Source organism: Rana temporaria, chromosome 8 (assembly GCF_905171775.1).
Source record: "Rana temporaria chromosome 8, aRanTem1.1, whole genome shotgun sequence".
In the NCBI taxonomy this organism is placed as follows: Eukaryota; Metazoa; Chordata; class Amphibia; order Anura; family Ranidae; genus Rana; species Rana temporaria.
The window spans coordinates 64913627-64930505 of NC_053496.1; the positions used below are offsets into that span (position 1 = coordinate 64913627).

Below are 16879 nucleotides of genomic sequence, written 5' to 3' on the forward strand. Positions count from 1 at the left end.
CTGCTGATACGCCGTCGTATCTCTGTTTCCATCAATGCGACTGATTCATAGAATCAGTTACGCATAGATAGGCAGAATATCCGACAGGTGTAATTGTTTTACACTGTCGGATCTTAAGATGCAATACCGCGGCCGCTGCTGGGGGGAGTTTGCGTCGTAAACCAGCGTTGGGTATGCAAATTAGGAGTTACGGCGATTCCCAATGGTTTTTCGCGTTCGCTACGTCGCCGCTAGTCTAGTTTCCCGTCGCAAAGTTAGATTTTTTTTTGGTGCCCTAACTTTAGTCAGCAAGCGTATTGCTGTCTAAAGTATGGCCGTCGTTCCCGCGTCGAAATTTAAAAAATAACGTTGTTTGCGTAAGCCGTCCGGGAATACGGAATTGCGCTACGCGCGTCGCCGTTCGAAAAAATGACGTCACGATGCGCAAAGTACGGCGGGAGTTCGGAAACGGAGCATGCACGGTAGGTCCGGCGCGGGAGCGCGCCTAATTTAAATGGCACACGCCCATTTAAATTGGCCCGCCTTACGCTGGAGGCCACCGGCGTAGGTTTTCATCGCAAGTGCTTGGTGAATCAGGCACTTGCGATGAAAACTTGCGGCGGTGTAACGATTCGTGAATCTGGCCCATAGTGCCTTGCGAAAGTATTCAGCCCCCTTGAACTTTGCGACCTTTTGCCACATTTCAGGCTTCAAACATAAAGAGATGAAACTAATTTTTTTTTTTTTTAAATTGGGCGTGCAAAATTATTCAGCCCCCTTAAGTTAATACTTTGTAGCGCCACCATTTTGCTGCGATTACAGCTGTAAGTCGTTTGGCGTATGTCTGTCAGTTTTGCACATCGAGAGACTGAAATTGTTGCCCATTCCTCCTTGCAAAACAGCTCGAGATTAGTAAGGTTGGATGGAGAGCGTTTGTGAACAGCAGTTTTCAGTTCTTTCCACAGATTCTCGATTGGATTCAGGTCTGGACTTTGACTTGGCCATTCTAACTCCTGGATATGTTTATTTGTGAACCATTCCATTGTAGATTTTGCTTTATGTTTTGGGTCATTGTCTTGTTGGAAGACAAATCTCCGTCCCAGTCTCCGGTCTTTTGCAGACTCAATCAGGTTTTCTTCCAGAATGGTCCTGTATTTGGCTCCATCCATCTTCCCATCAATTTTAACCATCTTCCCTGTCCCTGCTGAAGAAAAGCAGGCCCAAACCATGATGCTGCCACCACCATGTTTGACAGTGGGGATGGTGTGTTCAGGGTGATGAGCTGTGTTGCTTTTACGCCAAACATAACGTTTTGCACTGTTGCCAAAAAGTTAAATTTTGGTTTCATCTGACAAGAGCACCTTCTTCCACATGTTTGGTGTGTCTCCCAGGTGGCTTGTGGCAAACTTAAACGACACTTTTTATGGATATCTTTAAGAAATGGCTTTCTTCTTGCCACTCTTCCATAAAGGCCAGATTTGTGCAGTATACGTCTGATTGTTGTCCTATGGACAGAGTCTCCCACCTCAGCTGTAGATCTCTGCAGTTCATCCAGATTGATCATGGGCCTCTTGGCTGCATCTCTGATCAGTCTTCTCCTTTTATGAGCTGAAAGTTTAGAGGGACGGCCAGGTCTTCGTAGATTTGCAGTGGTCTGATACTCCCATTTCAATATTATCGCTTGCACAGTGCTCTTTGGGATGTTTAAAGCTTGGGAAATCTTTTTGTATCCAAATCCGGCTTTAAACTTCTCCACAACAGTATCTCGGACCTGCCTGGTGTGTTCCTTGTTCTTCATGATGCTCTCTGCGCTTTAAACAGACCTCTGAGACTATCCGTGCAGGTGCATTTATACGGAGACTTGATTACACACAGGTGGATTCTATTTATCATCATTAGCCATTTAGGTCAACATTGGATCATTCAGAGATCCTCATTGAACTTCTGGAGAGAGTTTGCTGCACTGAAAGTAAGGGGGCTGAATAATTTTGCACGCCCAATTTTTCAGTTTTTTATTTGTTAAAGTTTGAAATATCCAATAAATTTCGTTCCACTTCATGATTGTGTCCCACTTGTTGATTCTTCAAAAAAAATTAGTTTTATATCTTTATGTTTGAAGCCTGAAATGTGGCAAAAGTTCAAGGGGGCCGAATACTTTCGCAAGGCACTGTATCTCTATCCCGGGATTGCTACACTTAAAAATGTATTGTAGAAAGTTCACATGTAATAAATTATATATCGTTCCAAATACGACGGTTTCAGGCTATATAGCTTACGCCCTTCTTCAAGTAGGAACAAGATATACAATGGCCATATTCTTCCTTTTTATATTGTTAAATTTCACACCAGGAGTGTGATATTGATTTAACAATTAATACAAATTGTCAGAATTGCTTCATCCTAATGCCACATACACACGATCCGAAAATCGGACAGATCGTCTGACTTTTTCCGTTTACTAGTTGCAAGTAGAAATTGAATAATTACTAAAGTCACAAAAATTCTGGTACGACAGAAGTGATGTCATGTGTTGTATTGTATTTGTGTTGTATTTTCGGACGACAACTGTACTGACCAAATGAAAATCGTACGATCTGGTATCGTACGAGGGAAAATTTCTGTCTGATAAAATATCAGATGAACTGTCATGATCGGCTCACGGAAGCCCTGTACTAACGATCCGATTATCGGACGATTCTTCCTCGGAACAACCTTTTTTTCGTACAATATTCGGTTCGTGTGTACGTGGCATAAATCCCAGAGAGAAGGTTTAGCGAAATGCAATCGCCCTCCAAATTACACAGAATTTTTTTTTCCTTCAACCTAATATCAGGATATAAATATATACACAAGTTAATCAACAAAAATAATAATAGATCTTTTTGTACCTTTGCACATTACAAAGAAATGAAGGGTGTATACATTTTTATCATAGGCGTTTTAAATGATAGAGACAGAATTTTAACAAAGTCCAGAAAAACACACAATACAAATGTTATAAATTGAGTTGCAGTTCAGTGAGTAAAAATAGGTTTGGATCCACTACCAGCCAACAATATTTCTGGCTCCCACAGACTGGCTACAGTATGTGCTCATGCGGTACAGAGATTAGTCCTGTCAATTTAGGCAGGTGTTTTAACATCAACTTATGTGTATTAATGACACCTGTCCACAGAATCTTTCTTCAGTTTAAACCTTCCGATCATGGGCAAGACCAAAGAGCTGTCAAAGGACATCAGGGATAAAATTGTAGACCAGCATAAGGCCATCAGAAAAAAGCTTGGTGAGAATGAGACAACTGTTGGAGTGATCATTCGCAAATGGGCAAAAAAATGCAAAATGACCATTAATCTCCCTCGATCTGGAGCTCCATGCCAGATTTTGCCTGATGGAGTAATGATGATCGTGAGAAAAGTGAGGGATTAGCCCAGAACTATATGGGAGGAGCTTGTGAATGATCTCAAAGCAGTGAGGACCACAGTCCTCAAACCATTGGAAACACAATACGCCGCCATGAATTGAAATCCTCCAGCACCCACAAGGTCCCCCTCCTCAAGAAGGAACATGTACAGGCTTCGCTGAAGTTTGCCAATGAACATCTAAAGTAAGGATTGGGTTGTGGTCAGATGAGACCAAAATCTAGCTCATTAACTCAACTCTCCATGTTTAGAGGAAGAACAATTCTGACTGACTCTAAAAACACCATCCCTAGTCATAATGGTACAGGCCAACTTTGCCACATTGAGGGGCCAATGGATGGGGCCATGTATTGTAAAATCTTGGATGAGGACCTTCTTCCCTCGGCCAGAACAATAAAGATGGGTTGTGGATGGATCTTCCAGCATGTGAAAGACTCAAAACATACTGCCATTCTGCCGACTTAAATCTACAGGAGTAGACAACAGATTGGAAGAAAGGTGGCATTTCATGTATAAGTTCCATTCACAGGAAGGAACAAGGACACTGCATTTCTGGAAAGATCAATTAGGTACTGTCTGTGCTTACTGAAAATGATCTTAGCCTGAAAGGAAAATTAACATTCAAGTTGAGGTACCTGCATAGTTACATTGATCCATCTCCCACCAATCTAACTATGCATTTGCCATACCTGGCAGCCACTACTGCAGTGATCGACTCTGACTTTATTAATGAATGCAAAGCATTTTCAGATTGGAAGAGGTGGAGATTGTAAAATCACCAGCCCGGCTCTCCACCTCTTCCGATTGGAGATTGCATTCACAAAGAGACGTGAATGACATCCAGAAACCTTAGACAATCAGTGGAGTAGCAGTATCTACTGCAGTGATTTCCAGCTTCCACAGGGAAGCTGTATCTAAACTTTGGCTTTATTGCAGCCACCAAATCTGAGGACTAGTAAGTTGCAATATATTACATTTCTGTTCTTGGGTTTAGCTATCCTTTTAACACTCCAGTACATTAATGTACAATATATTGAGTTTCATCAAGTATAGATGATTGAAATGTTCATTAGATTGATTAGTCAATGTATGTGGTTGTGGTTTATCTCAATACGTAACTTTTTTGTTCTTCTAGAATATGCTATTTGACACAAATCTGATTTAAAAAATTAAATTGTATTTATTTTTGCAGCTGGACTACCTTTTATAATGACAGGAGAGCTCTTCACGCAATCGCATCGTCCAGCAGCATACATTGTAGGAGGAACTTTGAACTGGTTGTCCAACTTCACAGTTGGTTTTGTGTTCCCCTTCCTTCAGGTATTGTAATTGTCCTCTGTGAAGCTACATAGGGTGTGGGGAGGTGCAGGGTGGTGCCGCGGCAGTAATCGCTCCAGTTGCAGAAAACAATTTTGTAGTTACATTAAGGTTCAACAATTCACAACAAGCCCAGGAGGAAGGCATCTGACTGGGAGCACTCATAGACTGCACCAATGATGTGTAGAAGAGCAGGTCTTGGAATGTGCCGACAGTATCTGTCTTGAGGGGCGGAATGCGACCTGGCTGGTCTGTGTCCAAATTGTGAGGTTTCAAGGAAGGATGGCATATCTCTATCCTTTCCCTACGCATCTGGAACCTATCCCTGTTGCTAACCACTGTCCCTCCCTGAACTTGTCCCCACATTACCCACACGTGAAATGCGCACCAAGCCTGGGAGCCAGGGCCTTTAATAGGCTCTACGGGACGCAATATGGCTTCCAGAGTTGCATGGGGTGGCAGCATCCAAACGAATAGCTTCCCCAGACACCCATGAAACCATAGAGGAACCAAGTTCTTCTAACTTCCCCTCTAACTGCAATGCCGCTGCAGACTAGCATCGCATGCCTACAAGGGTGCTGGGTAAAATCATATTCAATGCTGGTGGCTTATAATTGAGTTCCAAGGGAAAAGTGAAAAGTTTTGTACAACAGCAGCAGTTGACTGCCTGAATTTATTTTGCTCAAACTTGGCATGTGTGATTTTGGGTAGTCTTGCAATAACACAGGTGCTCATGGGTCATTACATAAGACTGAGTGAGATGATTAAAGCTGGGCTTCAGGTCAACTACTAAATAAATCGATGAAATACATATATGGGAGCCATTTACCCACCAGAGCATCTGCATTCCTGTCTACTCAGTCCTGAGATTTACAGAGCTCTGCCACACAGATCAGCTCTGTCTAGCAGACAGGAGACCTGATTTTTTTTGTTATTCTGCCACAGTTAAAGTGATTGTAAAGTCAGAAGGTCTTTTATCTTTAATGCAGCCCCCCTAATACTTACCTGAGGCCCATCTAGATCCAGCAATGTTGTAAGATTGTCTCAGCTGCCTGGGACACCCCCCCCCCATTGGCTGAGACAGCACTACTGCTGCACCATTGGCTCCCGCTGCTGTCAATCAAAGTCAGCCAGCTAATGAGGAGAGAAAGGGGCTGGGCTGCGGCTCCATGTCTGAATAGACAAAGGGAGCTGTGGCTGGGCTCAGGTGCCCCCATAGGAAGCTGCTTGCTGTGGGGGCACTCAACAGGAGGGATGGCCAGGAGCAATGAAGTGGGAGCCGAGAACAGGAGGATCCGGGCTTCTTTGTGCAAAACCATTGCCCAGAGCAGGCAAGTATAACATGTTTGTTATTTTTAAGAGAAAAAAAACTAGACTTTAGTATCACTTTAGGAAAAAAGATCGGGTGGGCAGTCACTAATGTGGTAAAATAGCCCTATAAGGAAGTTTTAGTTTGTCCTGAAAAGCAAAGGGACCAGTAATGAGATTATTTTTGAAACCACTGGGCCTTATAACAGATTTTGTTATTTAAAAAAAAAAAAAAAGAGACTTTTTACAATCACTTTAAATAACACTTGTTCTAGTTCCTCATCCTTTACTGTACAGTTAAAATTGGCAAACAGAAGACTGATAAGTTAATTTCTGACACTGCTTTTTTTTAAATCGGAATACTCCATGTAGGCCCATCTTTTTGGGTAGATTCTTTTTATTCTGAGCTGTGCTTTATGGGGGATTGCAGGAGGCTGATACCAAGTACTTACACTTTTTTTTTTTTTCAATTTCATTACACATAAATGAAATGATGTATCACAGAGCTGCATTCATTTAGATATTTTAGGGCACATTCAAGTAAGCACATGTAATTACTGAACTTAAATGCAGGAACTTGCTGGCAGCTGCATTTACCACTGTACGCTTGTATTGTTTGGATAATGTTTACATGCGTACAACATAAATGTAGCCTAATGGCTACCACTGGCCAACATGTAAATATCAACAATTCCATGGATGTCAAAGATGGATTGTGCTCCATCAAAACGATGGATATAATGAAGCCCTTTATATGTTTAGGCATATTCTCTTGGTTGCCTCCACAAGGAAATACTTGTGCACGAATATCAACAATGTGTAGCCGGCGCCATTGCCTGCAGTACTAATTGCACACTATTGGTGTTTACATGTTGGCCATAATTGTGTCTCATGTGGCAGCAGTGCATGCACAGCATGGCCTCAGCCTTTAGTTGTTCAGAAGTGTCACTGCCATTGCATGAATGACTCCCTCTGGGCCAACGTGTAAACATAAGTGTATAATCGGCAATGCAGGCACCCCTGGCTACACATTGCTCATACTCGCATGTCAGCTGTGAGCACCTTTAGAGCCCCAGATAAAGCTGCTTTTCTAATAAATATTATAATCATTATTATTATGAATATTTTTTTTTTTGTATAAAAAAAAATGCTAAATTTTGACCCTCCCCCTAATTTAGTCTATAACCGTGATGTACTGGTTTTGCCCCTAAGAGAACACTCGATGGGTACTGTGTTCCAGAGGAGGGTACTTGTTTAAAGCCTATATCTGTCTTTAGGCTTCATGGGCAGGGATCCATATTCATATTGAGTGGCCAAAGTGTGTGTGTATATATAATATATCCCTATTGCACCAGTGAATTCCAATCCACGCATAGCGAACACATTTAACATACCGCCTTGAGAACTGCTGCGCAATGTCTTTAGTTGCATAAAGTACAGAATCTATATAGTTCATATAACCAAATTGTTCTTGGTATATTCTATAGATGAACGACTAGCTCATGGTATGAGAAGAAGAAAGACGCATGCATGGTATACTTATCGGTCATTGGTGAATGTAATGGCTTGGATCCAAATCCCAATTGGAAGGGAAGCATGTCTCTATGTTGGACATCCTAGGCCATAATGAATCACAAAGCAAGAAGAGTGAGGAGGTGGACAGTAGAAGGCCTGACCAGTTTTTCCGGACACAGGCCGGCTGCTTCAAAGGCAAAAAAAATAATGCAGTTAGCCTGTGTCAGGCAAAATCGGACTGTCTTCTACTGTCCATCTCCTCACTCTTCTTGCCTTCTTGACACAAGAAATACAATTATTATGATTTATCCTCTTGGAGGTGGTCAAGCTACATTTTTTTTTGTATGCTGCTGAACACAGTGCAACATTTACTGCCAGGTGTAGATGTGTGAATTGGCCAATAGACTTCCATATTGCTGAGTTCACCTCCAAAACTCCAATCACATTTTTTCAACCGTTATCGCTCTGAATAGACTTCTAATATTTATTTCAATGAAAGCAGCAGTGCATACACTTTAACAAGAAAGTCCTAAACTACCTTTTTCTGTCTTCTAGATGTCAGCTGGAGCCTTCTGCTACCTGGTATTTTGTGGGGTCTGTCTCTTCGTAGCAGTTTATGTTTATTTTGTGATCCCAGAAACCAGGAATAAAACCTTTATGGAAATTGGTGAAATGTTCTCCTCTGCAAAATCCCTATCTACACCAGTTGTAGCTGTAGACAACGTGAAACTGAAGAAGATGAATGGGTATGGAACATTAGAAAGCAGTTCTCTGGAATTTTCATTACCCTGAAAGAGACTGAACTATAGACTTGATTGGAAGATATATAGTCAAACCAAGCGTGGTCTCTACAGGATGAGAAAAAGTTGGAAATATCAGTGTTCTTCATGAATTGACAAATGTCCATCTTGGGCTCCTAATAAGAATATTTTGTATATAAATACCTAATACCTTGAAATGTTGCTAAAAATAAATCGTGTTGCCCACAACATTTATAACATTTTAAGTTTTTCACTTTTTTCTTTTAGAAAATGTGTGTCCATTGTTTGTTTGAACCGGGTCTTTTTTAAATTTGGAGGGGCTGGTAGCTGATTGCCATGATTTTGTGAAATGTTTCTTGTAAGACATTCATTTTCTATTTTGGGTATATATGGGGCGATGGAATACATGTTATATCTGAAGCAATTATTCTAGCAAAATGGAAAAGGGTGGTCAGAAAATGCCTGATTATATGTATAGGAATATCACAAGAAAATCCTCTGTAAAGGCAACATCAGTGGGAATAGTAGCATTTCACCACTTCTTCTATTTCTCTTGGTGACCATTGTCACTGAGACAAAGTGAGAGGAAATCCCAAACATTTTGAAATTATGCAAAAGGTGAGGAGATGTCTTCCGATGGTGATACTTGTTTCTGCAGGTTTATCTGAGATGGGAATTATTTTCATTTGTGTTTTTCAACATGAAGTGAAGGAAAATCTTCCCAACAGAACACAAACAGGAAAAATACTGATGGGTGTGTGTTTCCTTTAAAAAAAAAAAAAAAAAAGTTGGCATTACATACACTGTAATAGAAAATACTACAGTGGCATTTTCTCCCAATTAGTTATGCAACGTAATGGTAAATGACTGGTGGGGGAGTATGCTCCCATATTACAGTTTATTTACCAAGTTGACTAAGAGCTCATTTTCCTGGGTGCTCATTCCCATACATAAAGAGCCCTTTGCCTACCTTTTTGTCTTGGCACTGAGCTGTGTCCAGGCAGCCCATATTACTGAATGGACATTCACTACAAATGCATCTGGACTGCCAAGTTTAACAGGTGAGCAGGGACTGGGTCTATTGACCTGGATTTAAAGGCTCTGCGATGGGGTTCATGCACCCTTACCTGCATACCTGTCAAACCCAGCTTTGCATGAAAGTCTGGACAGCCAAAATGTGTTCATTTACTAATATGGGCTGAACACCCTGTAGATCTTTTAGTGAATACAGAGCACTCTGTGACTCTCACTAGAGGGCATACAGTGACCAACATAAGAGGCATGCTCTTTTATAAATGGGGTTTTCCAAGGCAGGAATGTGATTCTAAGGCAGATCAGTCTGTAGAGTGGCTTGTAGTAGTCAGACTGTGGGGTGTGCAATGTGCTTATAAGTACATATCATCATAGGGCTAAATCCAAACTTAAGGTGACATTTGATTAGTTTTACCTGTTGTGGGAGATTAGCTTGTGGGGATCACCTTTTTTGAATGAAGGTCAGCAACCAGGCACTTTCAGGTTTATTTATTTACAGAAGGTTTGCAAAACAAAAACGGTAAATTTAAATCCTTGCCGTCGCGGCGCTAACTAAACAAATAGTCTCCTCTCTATACAGTGCGGGGGTGGTCCCCGTCACCCACAAAACATGCAGTAAAGCAAACCCTTTCTTTTTAATAAACCCCAACAGAGCTCCTCTCACTCAGGTTCCCTCCTGAGTCTCCAAACCAGAGCCCTGCTGTGCTCTCTTCCTGGATATTTAGGCCCAGATCCCCAAAGAAATTACGCCGGCGTATCTATTGATACGCCGCATAATTTCTACGATCCCCTGTCGTATCTTTGTTTTGTATCCACAAAACAAGATACCACTGAATGGGGGCTAGATCCGAATGACGTACGTCCTAGTATGCCGTCGGATCTAAGGTGCATATTTACGCTGGCCGCTAGGTGGCGCTTTCGTTGATTTCCGCATAGAGTATGCAAATTAGCTAAATACGCCAATCCACAAACGTACGCCCGCCCGGGTCATTTTTTTTTACGTCGTTTACCTAAGGCTTTTTTTGGCGGAACGTTACCCCTGCTCTATGAGGCGTACGCAATGTTAAGTATGGACGTCGGGCCAGCGTCAAATTTTCCGATGTATGTCGTTTGCGTAAAACGTTAGCGAATAGGGCTTTGCGTAAATTACGTTCACTTCGAAAGCATTGACTATTTGCGACGTGATTTCGAGCATGCGCACTGGGATACCCCCAAGGACGGCGCATGCGCCGTTCAAAAAAACGTCATTTACGTGGGGTCAAGTAGAATTCACATAAAACATGCCCACATCTTTGTCATTTGAATTCCGCGCCCTTACGCCGACACAGTTGCGCTACGCCGCCATAACTTACGGCGCAAATTCTTTGTGGATAAGGAAAATACGCTGGAAGTTACGGCGGCGTAGTGTATCTGAGATACGCTATGCCGGCCTTGGATATGCGCCGAGGTACGTGGATCTGGCCCTTAAAGTCCAACTGACTGTGGACTCCAGTGGACACGAACATCCGGACCGGAAAGCAGCCTGCCACAGAGGCTGGAAAAACCAGGCCTGATTCCGGTTCAGTCCCTTACAATGGAACGAATGTGAGGTGAAATGTAGCAATTGTCATGTATCTCGCCTCACATACTGTCTACAAAATGATTTGTAAAGCCAGTCTTGTGATTTACACGCAAACTCCCCAGTCAGTCGTCTTGCTTATTTCCTGCTTCAGCGGTGCAGCTTCCTCATTGATGTGCAAGTTGCATCTCTCTGGGCACTAAATCTGCATCATCGCCTTCATCCTAGAAGGAGATAGGTGATTTGGTAGTAATAAAGCTCAACCAGAAATGGTAAAATGGCCTAGCTGGCTATGGTCCTAGACACATAATTTATTACATGTAAAGAAGGAAAATCCAAAGCGGGTAGTTGCCCTCTTCCTTTGTTGCAGTTTAACAGTGAGGTTTAAAGGGCAAAAACCCCAGAGATGGAACAACATGAGTGTTATTTTACAAGGGGCCCAAACAAGATCTCAGTGAGCTCTGTCCACTTTACCCCCCCCCCCCACATTGTTCAGAATAAGCATTGGACAGAATAAAAAAAGATTTGATTTTCCAGTACTACATTTTTTTTTAGCAATGCAGAAGTGGATTATTTTTTGAGTTTTCTTATCGAACTGCCCCCAATTCAAAACTACTGCATGTAAAAAACAATTAGTTTTCTGTGCCATTTAAAATAATGGAAATAATATTTAAACAACGATTTCATTCTACTGGTTACAGGAAAACATGCCTCAAGATTATTAGAAAAAAAATCATCACTCTGAATTGTTTGGTAAATGTTCTTTTTACAGAATAATGTAATTCTCAAGTGAGCAAAAAAATGTCATTGAGGTGAGATGAATTAGACGGCACATGTGAAGCGGTAAAGATAGGTGATTAATGACACAACAGCAGTTTCATTGAGTTGACTGCCATCCGTGAATTGATTAAATACAGCATGTTATGCAGTTTGTATAATGATAAATGGGAAGCCATACTTTTACCAGCCTCTGGGTGCAACTTTAGCAGACTTTAAAAATGGTTGAAATTAACTGTTGTCTAAATGTTAAGTCTCTGCCCCTCCACAATTCCTGCATATGGTGGATGAGGCGTACGACACCATGGTTTCAGTCACATAATTGTGACTTTGACTCTACTATACAGTGTCTCTAACAGGCGTAAAGGAGAATTGGGTTTAGAACAAGTGTCTGATTCATCAATGGGACTCAACTGAGAGAGAATCCCTTGTCGAGAAATGTATGTGGACACTCTTGCATATCATTGAGTTCAGGTGTTTCCAGGGAAGAATTATGTGCAACAGGATGCAAAGACATTAATTGTGTGCTTCAAAACTTGTGGCAACAGTTTTTTGGGGGAGGCCATTTTCTGTATCGGCATAACAATGCTTCTTCTGTGAACAAAGCCAGGCAGCACAGTGGTGCAGTGAGTAGCACTTTCGCCTAGCAGCAAAAGGGTCGCTGGTTCGAATCCTGACCACAACACCATCTGCCTGGAGTTTGCATGTTCTCCCTGTGCATGCGTGGGTTTCCTCCGGGTACTCCGGTTTCCTCCCACACTCCAAAGACATGCTGGTAGGTAAATTGGATCTTGTCCAAATTGGCCCAGTATATATATGTATATCTGTGTGTCCCAAGCGTGTCATGATCCTGCGGGGTAAAATGACCGCACCAGCCAAGCAGACTCTGGCTGGAAAAAGCGCCCAGAGGCGATTCAGTTCGCATGAGTTGCGCTATACAAGTCATTCATTCATTCAAAGCCAGGTTCATATAGATATTGTTTGATGCGTTATCTAGGCTTTTAAATGGCATGCACATAGCCCTGACCTCAGCCCTACTAAAGACCTTTGAAATTACTTTAAACAAAGCCTACGAGCAAGGTCTTTTTATCCAACCTCAGTACAACTGAATCGACAAAATCTCTGACACACTCCAAAACCTTGCTTTATCATTTTGTGAAGTAGGGATTATGGTTTGGGGTTGTTGTTTTTTTTTCAGGGGTTGGGCTTGGCCCCTTAGTTGCATTAAAGGGAACTCTTGAGACATTATCATACCAAGACATTTTGGACAATTTCATGCTCCCAACTTTGTGGGGACAGCTTGGGGATGGCCCCTTCCTGTTCCAATATAACTGCGCACCAGTGCAAAAAGTCAGGTCAATAAAGACAAGGAATGAGCGCATTTGGGGTTGAGGAACCTGACTGGTCTGCACAGAGTCCTGATCTCAACCCAATAGAACACCTTTGGGATGAATTAGAGTGGAGACTATGAGCCAGGCAATCTTGTCCACATCAGTACCTGACCTCACAAACACGTTTCTGTAAGAATAGTCAAACATTCCCATAGACGTCCTTCTAAACCTTGTAGACGGCCTTCCCAGAAGAGCTGAAGCTGTTCTAGCTGCAAAGGGTGTGCCGACTCAATATTGAACCCTATGGACTAAGACTCAAATGGCATTAAGGTTCATGTGCATGTAAAGGCTGGTGTCCCAATACTTTTAACAATATAGTGTACAATGAAACCTTGGATTGTGAGTAATGTGGTTGACGAACGTTTTGCAATACAAGCAATTTTTTTTTTTAAATCGTGTCTCGGTGTGCGAGTGTTGCCTCGCAAAACAAGCAGGATTCAAGCCTCTACAGCGGGGATAAGCAATTAACGGACCTCCAGCTGTTGCCAAACTACAAGTCCCATCATGCCTCTGCCTCTGGGTGCGGGGGCGCCGGAGCCGTTTGGAAATACTCTGTTCCCGAGGGTTTCTGAATGCAGTCGAATGATTTCTGAGTCTCTCTGGCGCCCCCCACCTCTGGCCATGTGCGATATTGCATGCCATAGAAGTCAATGTAGAACTAATTATTTTTGTTTCCATTGACTTCTATGGGGAAACTCGCTTTGATATGCGAGTGCTTTGGATCACAAGCATTCTCCTGGAACAGATTATGCTCATAATCCAAGGTCCCACTGTATGTCCATGTGCATTGGTACATATGACTGATGAAGGCTGGGGAAAAAAAATATATTGTGTTACTACACTAAAGGCAATGAGGTACCAATTTTGTTTGCTCTGGAAAATGTCTGGATATTATAAGGATTTGCAGGGATAGAAAGAGTGACTGTATTTGCTCCACTGGACTGTGTGGCTCTTTAGCATCCATTCAAAGTTTGAGATGTGTTCTTTTGATGGATATAGGACACTCCTAAACTAGAGAAGGCCCCTTGACCTATCATAGACAGATACTAGATCTGTCATCTTCAAAGAGCACCACGGTCCATAAAGAGCACTATTCCTTGTTTGACACCTGTGTTCTAGATGCAACAGCAGCAAAGACAAGGCCTGTGGGCTGAATTTGGCCCTCCAGGCCATTTCATGTGGCCCTCGCACCTCTCCTGCAGCTGCAGGAGAGCTCCAACCCTCCCCTGGCCCTACTCCAGACTCCTACAGTACTTTCTGCTTTCAAGCAATGCATCCAGCTTATTCTCAGCAGCAGCATAAGGAAAGAGGTGCACTGTGATGTAAGGGAAAGTGGGGGGAGACTCAACTTCTAATGGTGGGGTGGCTCCTGACACCTAATGTAAGGGGAGGGGATGTGCTGGATATCTAATCTTACAGACACAACTGGCCCTTTTGAGGACAATCATAATGCGGCCCACAATGAAATTTGAGTTTGACACCCCTAGAACATAGGCAGTAAAAAGATCCATTCAAGATGAGGGCTGAATGAATCTGCCTGCACTGTTTGTCAACCTTTTTTTTCAGTTAAAACACCTTTTACAATCTCAAGGCACCCCTTTCAACAATGAAAAAACTAAACTAATAGTTTTAATATCCATAAGACACCCAACATTAGGGGGGATTTATTCTTCCAAAGCAAATACACCTTTGCACTAGTGGTGGTGCGTCCATAAAGGGCACAGGAGCGCTGCCCCCTCTCTCCTGTCACGTCTCTCTCTCACCATAGATAGATTCATGCATTGCATGAATCCATCTATGGTCGCCGCTGCTGCCCCCTATTCAGGTGTCCGGGCACCTGAATTACAGCGGCGGGGGTGTTTTTGGAAGCACCTGATTAGAGTCCTAGGCTCTAATAGGCTTCCAAATGGTAAACGGCAGGCGCAATTCTGTGCGTTCGCTGTTTACTCAGTGTTGTGAAATCGATTTATTCGCCCTACTAACACTGACCCGCCTCTCACTCAATCAGGTGCTCGGGTCCGGTCACCTGATTGGCTGAAACAACAGGTGCTGTGGATTGGACACCTGATAGAGAGGACCGGAGACATTGTGGAAGTGGAGGACACCACTGTGACCCGCTGCGAGACAGGCAAGTCCCAACTCCCGGGCGATGCACACTGGCAGCAATTGATGGGGCACAGTAGCGGCAATTAATGGGTACAGAAGTTGTGTTTGGCATAGTGGCTGCGCTTAAATTTTTTATTTTTTTAGTTTGCTCCCCCCAAAAATGTTGAGCACCAGCCGCCACTGCTTTGCACACTGGTACTGACTTGTTTTGCAATGTTGCCCTAACTCATTCTACTAATGTGACCCTAGTCCTGACTGAGAGGGGCAAACAAGGATGCTGTGCAGGTTCCCAATGTCCACCTTATCAGCCATCAAAGTTTTAACAAGGCACCCCAGGGTGCCTGGACACTCTGGGGTTGAAAAGGGCTGGTCTAACATTTTGTAAAGTCTGAAAATTGTGAACCTAAACACATATCACGTTAAAATCTATTTTGAAAGTCAATTCTGGATATTTTTTAAGGCAAATAGGCATTTGTCAAACAAGGGGCATAGGGAGTTGGATACTGACATGGAGGACATGTACCAATGCAAAAATAAACATGTACAGTATCTCACAAAAGTGAGTACACCCCTCACATTTAAAAAAAAACTTTTATTATTATATCTTTTCAAGTGACAACACTGAAGAAATTACATTTTGCTCCAATGATAAAGTAGTGTACAGCTTGTAAAACTCAAAATAATTGAACACACAGCCATTTATGTCGAAACCGCTGGCAACAAAAGTGAGTACACACCTAAGTGAAAATTTCCAAAATGGGCCTAAAGTGTCAATACTCTGTGTGGCCATCATTATTTTCCAGCAATGCCTTAACCCTCTTGGGCATGGAGTTAACCAGAGCTTAAAAGGTTGCCACTGGAGTGCTCTTTCACTCCTCCATGATGACATCACAGAGCTGGTGAATGTTAGAGACCTTGTGCTCCTCCACCTTCCATTTGAAGATGCTCAATAGGATTTAGGTCTGCAGATATGCTTGGCAGGTCCATCAGCAAGGCAGTGGTAGTCTTGGAGGTGTCTTTGGGGGTTGTTATGTTGAAATACTGCCCTGTGCCCCAGTCTCCGAAGGGAGGGGATCATGCTCTGCTTCAGTAGGTCACAGTACATGTTGGCATTCATGGTTCCCCCAATGAACTGTAGCTCCCCAGTGCCAGTAGCGCTCATGCAGCCCCAGACCATGACACTCCCACCACAATGCTTGACTGTAGGCAAGTGTCTTTTTACTTCTCACTTGGTTGCCGAAACACACGCTTGACATCAGACCACAGGACATAGTTCCAGTAATTTATTTCCTTAGACTGCTTGTCTTCAGCAAACTATTTGCAGGCTTTCTTGAGCATCACCTTTAGAAGAGGCTTCCTTCTGGGATGTCAGCTATGCAGACCAATTTGATGCAGTGTGCGGCATATGGTCTGAGCACTGACAGGCTGACCTCCCCCCCTTCAACCATTGCAGCAATGCTGGCAGCACTCATGTATCTATTTCCCAAAGACAACATCTTGATATGACACTGAGCACACACACTCAACTTTTTTGGTCGACCAAGGTGAGGCCTGTTCTGGGAGTCATGCTTGTAACTGTCAGCCTTGCAATGCAACATGGGACTTGTAGTTCTGCAACAGCTGGAGGGTCGCTAGTTTGACACCTATGATGTAGAGCAACAATTCTTTTTTTCAAATCCAGAGAGTTCTTTGCCATAAGGTGCCATGTTGAACTTC

The 16879-nt window shown here is 42.8% G+C and overlaps 1 protein-coding gene across 1 annotated transcript in view; it reads left to right on the forward strand.

The window, feature by feature from the left end:
- The window catches only part of LOC120947013 (solute carrier family 2, facilitated glucose transporter member 9-like), an 88168-nt gene extending 79627 nt beyond the window's left edge, over positions 1 to 8541 (forward strand). Inside the window, exons 11-12 of the mRNA XM_040361924.1 lie at positions 4591 to 4718; positions 8094 to 8541. Coding sequence (XP_040217858.1) covers positions 4591 to 4718; positions 8094 to 8330 — 365 coding nt within the window. The 3' untranslated portion in view covers positions 8331 to 8541. The remainder of the gene's footprint in view (positions 1 to 4590; positions 4719 to 8093) is intronic.
- Positions 8542 to 16879: the final 8338 nt, after the last annotated feature.